Raw genomic sequence first — 6,185 nt, forward strand, 5'->3', positions numbered from 1 at the left:
ACAATATAAAGAAGTTTAATGAGCTTCATACAAAATCATGGGATTCAGTTCTTACCCTTTTCCCCATCCATCCGCTATGCCATTTGTTCCCTGTGAGTGCCTGGTAGCAAGTATTCTCCCTGATGACAAATGCTGAGGGTAGATTTAATAGCCGAAGGAGAAACTGTTATGAGAAAATTTAATAAACACTACTGGAAAGGGATGTACTATTCAGATCCTTTTGTGCCAACTTGTAGAGACTTAGAGGCAACATGCCTCACATCTTCTAGAAGCGTGTTGTCTATTTTGGTGAGCCACTGGTACGTGATTGGAGCCAAGCAGCTGGCTTTGAACATATTCAGAAGTTCTCCTAGGCCCTAGGTATTTAAATAAGCCTTTTCATCTGGCCCATATTTCTGAAGAAGATATCACGGCAGTTAAAAACCATTAAATGGTTGGTCCAAGATCAAAAGAGGAATGATACCAGGATTGGCCCAGACACCAGACTGTAGGTCAACACAACAGAGACATACTGCTTCCTTTTCTGAATGATAGCAAAGCTATCATCTAGCCAGGACAACAGTGATATCATTTATAAACAAAGCAAAATGATGAATTAATATTTGGAAACAATGACACATCAGCTTATATTGTTTCAATAGAAAGAATGCTGTCCTTTTTATCCTGAGGAGATTTCAAATCATCATCTAATAAAGCCTTCACTAAACACTCGCATGTGCTGAAGTGTTTACCTGATCCCCCCCAAATCAACATAAACAATTTCCTAGAAAAGCTTAGAGCTTTCATAAAAAGAGAAAGGAAATGATTTGTGTGTGTAGTCAATTCAAATCAAGCAAAATGGAGAAAGAGAACGAGTTCCCACTTTAAAAGGTGTGCTGACGTGTTTGGCAGCCATTAACACTCAGAGAGCCTGTGCAGGCTCAGCCTCCCACAGAGGGCCTGGGTCTTAATTAGCAGTGAGTGACCCTAGACAGCAACTGGCCCTTTGGACATTCTGTGTGATGCGTCAGGGATGCAGTCTCCAGAAATGCAACTTTCATTGCTGACTACTATTTGAAATCCTTCCAGTTGCACACAATAGAAATATCTTCTGGAGTTTGTCAATGTCTTGAGTCCATGTTGTTTTGATCTTCATGTTGATACCATAATAACTCACAACAAATAGCAGTCAGTGCAAGCCACTACAAGTGAACATTTTACATGTCTTTTAGCCTATGTGACATTCACTTATATTTGGGTCAGGGCAATAAAATTCACTTTTCCAAACCAGAAACAGTATATGCCTTTGAAAATGAAAACTTATACCCTAGTTGTTTATGGTAGATTTGGTGTACCCGTTTCTTGTAACCTCTGTTTTACACCTAAAACTTCAAGAGAAAAAGGATGATTCCAGGAGGATGAGAACCTCAGTCAGAATGCTATTTCCAAATGGTTGTTTATGTAGGTACAGTGTTGGTGATGGTGAAGGCTTATAATTCTATTTTGAAACACAGGTGGTTGGTTCCTCTAGTGACCATAATGCATGCTTTTCTTTGAATGTAGCTGTAATCGCATGTGCAGAAATATTAAGTACTGTTTTATTATTACAAATAGATCTGAGCTGAATGAAAAAAATGTAATTCTAGTGAATTTCTGTGTTTAATTTGATCTAAAAATATAGGGTGTTTTTTTTGTAAAATGAAAAAGAAAATTCAAAGTTTAGGAATAGTAATGTAGTTGCATTCCCCCATAGAAATATATAATACAAACCATATTTGTAATTTTAAATTTTCTAGAAGCCGTGTTTTTAAAAAAAGTAAAAACAGACAAAATTAATTTTAGTAATATATTTTAATCCAATGTACCTACAACATTATGTCTCAACTCCTAACAAATATGAAAATTACTAATAAGATGTTTACATTCTCTTATTTTTACATTCAATATATAGTTTGAACTGAACAAGCCACATTTCATGTGCTCAATAACCACATGGGACTACTGACTATCCTTTTAGACAGCAAAGAATTATGTAACAATAGTGATTATTATTTTAATGATTGATTTTATAATAAAATGTATTCTTCACTTTTTATACAACTGTATTTTCATTATACAAAATATGTTATATAAATATATATTCTCTAAGATGCCATCATCCAAAAATTACAAGTAATGCTTTGATTTTAATTGCTCTAGTACAGTGTTCCTTTTTTTCATTATCCACAATGGAGTTGTTTCATTCATGTTTTTTTCTGAGCACATCCCACTATGAAATTTTAAGCCACACAGATACCAGATACTGGTATATTTTTGTAGGGCCACAAACCATTGTAATGCCTACGAATGTTTGCCCCAGAAGAACCCTTTTTTGTCCCTTTGCCTGTTTCTCCCCCTGTGAGAATGATTGCAAGAGTGCTTTCTCTCAATCCCACACCAGTGAAATAAATTGGTCAACTCTACTGACTTAAACCAATTACTCCAGAAAAGTAAGAGAGTTGATCAACTCCACATTATTTTCAACCTTATATAGATCAACTTCGAATTATTTTTTACATAGAAAGGGACTCACTCTTTTCCTCTCAGAAAGACAAAAGACCTTAGGCTTAGGAAGTTTATCATTTTAAATTTTGTTTTTAACTGAGAGATGGAACTTTAGGAGTGAGGTAGTGATTAAAACTTGCTTTCCATCAGCCTCATAGGATTTTGATGCCCAAATTGCTTTTCCAGATGCTGCTGTTGATAATGATACTTTCTACAATAAATAGTAAACTACCTAAGAAACCTCTATATGTACTTTTCCTATCATCAATATCCAGTTCAGATCTATTTCTCTATTATTTTGACAATGCCATATTGATGCTACCAAGCCTTAGAATATGATCATCCCTCTCCCAGACTCCCTTCCTTGAACCTGGGTGGACTACACATCCTTGTGTGTACGGCTGCTTCATTGAGACCATAGTCATGATCTCTCTCCATCCCTTCCCCTTCTCTTTCCCATCCCCCCTCTCTTAACCACACAGCACAACATGCCCTTTTGGAGGATATCAAGTCACTCAGACCTCTTGGCTCTACATCAAGCACTGGAATTAGAGTATTTGTAACTGTGTTCTCTAGCTGGAGATCCATTTTTTTATATATTTCAAGTACACTGAATTTTATGTGTGATTCAATGCCTCTGGCTTTACACATATAAATTGTCTTAAAGGATGAAATCATATTTGGAATGAAAATTCCAGAATGAAGAATTCAGATTGCTGAACGGGATTAAACTTTAGTGCTACAGAAAGGAAGCTCTATGGTCTTATATTTACAACACTTTAATGGTTTAACACAACAAAACAAAAAAAAATCTGTGGAGGTTGCTGGTACACACCGAATGAGTCCTAACTGGAATTAACAGTTTTAGCAAAGAACTCTTACCCTGGCAAAGCACCGACACGTGCTCCGTCTGACAAGGTGGTGTTCAACAACATTCCTCGCAACTGGAGATCTTCTCAGCCCTGAGGTTTGAATCTGACTTTAGCCTACCTAGCCCAGAAAATCTGAATTGGAATGCACTCAGACTGTATAAGGACAATCCTATCTAGACCTGTAATTTGTGTAAATTATTGATGAAGATAATTTACTGTGACTTTATTAGCAGCTGACTTTGAAAGTGGATGCAATTTTTCTTTCATTTGTTCGGGAGGGAAGCGGGAGGGGAAATGGGAACCTAATATTGTCTCTTTTTTTAAGTTTGGCAAACAGAATGTTCATACTGATGTGTTGTGCCTTAAAGATAAGACAGCATTTGTGTGTTACAATGTAACTTTGGTTAAAAAAATCTCTGTAGATACTGACAAAACAAACCTTTGTGATCATTCTTAACATGACCAAATTTAAAATTCAAGCTATCAAAGCTTAATACTGCATCAGCAAGAAACTGAATATCTGTTGCAATAAGAAAACAATACTAATAAAACAAAGCTTGTGTTTTATTTGGGTTCTTAGTAATTCCAGTAATTGTATGAGGCAACTATTTGTGCATCCAACCATAAGCAGAAGGTTTGGGAAAGACTGTGGGACCTTTACTTAGGAAGTGAAGTGTACGTTGAAGTCCTGAGTACCCTTTCTACAGTTTTATTGGGGAAAATGAAGAGCCATATTCATGATGACTTGCACTGTTTTGATTGTGACTTTTTTATAAGTGTAAGTTGTGTAGAGGAAAATATTCTCGTAAAAATTATAAGCAAGTATCACATAAACTTTCTTAGAATATGCCACGAACATGGCTTAAAATTCACATTGAGCAAACAAGGCTTAAAATAAAGCTAAGTGTATTTATTCCCAATGCCATTGCAAAAATGAAATGTCACCAGTAGTGGGAGGTGGATGCCCCAGATGGTTTCTAAGGGAAAAAGTGAATCAATGAAAATTTTACCTAGAATATTGTCATAAAATAAATTAGCAAGTGAGCCGGATCTTGGCAGCATTACTAAAATTACAACAGTGAAGTAGTACCTGGTTCTCTGTCTTGACACATCAATCAAGTTTTTCTCCATTACAGACCTACATACCTTAGTTTCTGCCTGCACTGTTACTGCAAAATGGACTGCATTCATTGCACAGAGAACCTGTCATTGTTGTGTTTGCATGTTTTGTGTGTTTTTTTTCTTGGTGTGTAGCCCATGTTAGGAACACGGTACAGGTTCTCTTGTCATTTTGTGTGACATGATTTCCCTTGTGGAAATTTAAGACTTCAAGATCGAGGTGTGTTTTCATGACGTCTGCACCTGCAGTTCTGTGTTTAAGTGTCGTACTGTGGAACTGGGGTCAGCTCCCAGGCAGCGCCCTAGCCAGACGCTGATTGGGATAGTTCACCGTCGGAGGCTCCAGTGGCTCCCATAAGGTCAGTGCTCTGCACTCTGATCACGACATTCACTGTGCAAATGTGATTTTCTTTTCCAGGCTACGAACCTGTATTTCTTTATTGAATGCAAAGTCCATGTTTATGTTGGGCAGAAAGAAATTGAGTTCCAATTTTATATAAGCTTGTGATTTCATCACTCAGAATTTATACTTACTCTTTAAATTGTGTAGCTTTTGGCTACCTCTGCCCTAAGTACAGTTGCAGACAAATTAAGGTTGGAATGCTTTTAATAATGATAATGTTAATAATAATAATAATAATAATTCTTAATTTTTGTTAGCCTGTAGCTTGAAAATAACAGTTTAACAAATTAAAGAGCTGCATTGATTATCAATAATTATATTTTGTGCACTAAAACCGTAAATATTTATTACTGTGAATAAAACGAAAGTATCTTAATGGTATAGCCAGTTTCTTTAAATGACAGAATGGTGGCATTACATCTAAATTTTTAATTCTTTCTCATATCAAACAAGCAAGGCTTCTTATGCTGCTAAACCTGCAGGTGCAGAGAGGGCAAAGAGAGGGGTCGCTGCTTGCACCACCCAGTGCTATTTCCCACACAAATCTTCTCTGATTATGTGTTCAGAGAGGCTGCCAGCATAAAACCTAAATGCTGGGTTAAGGAGAAGAGCCACTGGCACCATGGAGCAGGCCAGTGAGCCGACGTCACAACTTGTCATGCGACTTTGAGCATGCTCAGACTAGAACCCTTCCCTTCCCGCTTTAGTAACAGAAGATCCTCATCCTTTCTGATCCGAAAAAAAAAAAAAAATTTAATCAACCAACAAAAAACCAGCCCCTTTGGCAATATCCAGACTCTATTTACCTATAGAATATTGTGCCTTTTTGTAAGCCAGTTTGAAAAATATTATGCCACAAAAAAAAATTTGGGCTACTTTATGTACAAATGTGGCATATGACTAGGAAAGGTAACCATCTTGTGTTACACCTGAAATATCAAGATAGATGGCCTGGGTATAATATTACAGCATATAAGATTAAGTCACTATACCCCTCAAAGGTTTGTAAATCAAAATAAATCAGAGGCAAAAAAAAATAGAATCATGCAGTTTGTGCACAGTAGATAATAACTCTCTAAATTTTTTTTCTTCATTTTTTGATGAGCTAAGATGCAAAATAGTGTCAACAGCATGCTCCAGTATGAATTATTTTAAAGCTCATTTGTTTTTGACAAGCCTATATTCTCAGTGAATATGGCATTTAGTATTTCTTTTAAAAACACACTTAAGCATCATGAGCCAAAGTTGCATTTTGACTCCCTACTATG

At 36.3% G+C, this 6,185-nt stretch overlaps 1 protein-coding gene across 5 annotated transcripts in view; it reads left to right on the forward strand.

Moving 5' to 3' along the window:
• The window catches only part of EYA4 (EYA transcriptional coactivator and phosphatase 4), a 233,608-nt gene extending 227,654 nt beyond the window's left edge, over positions 1-5,954 (forward strand). For all 5 annotated transcript variants that reach the window (XM_014533835.1, XM_014533834.1, XM_014533837.1 and 2 more), the window contains one exon: positions 3,006-5,954. In XM_014533835.1, coding sequence (XP_014389321.1) covers positions 3,006-3,086 — 81 coding nt within the window. In that variant the 3' untranslated portion in view covers positions 3,087-5,954. The remainder of the gene's footprint in view (positions 1-3,005) is intronic.
• The last annotated feature ends 231 nt before the right edge of the window (positions 5,955-6,185 follow it).

Source organism: Myotis brandtii, unplaced genomic scaffold (genome assembly GCF_000412655.1).
Source record: "Myotis brandtii unplaced genomic scaffold, ASM41265v1 scaffold123, whole genome shotgun sequence".
Taxonomy (NCBI): domain Eukaryota; kingdom Metazoa; phylum Chordata; class Mammalia; order Chiroptera; family Vespertilionidae; genus Myotis; species Myotis brandtii.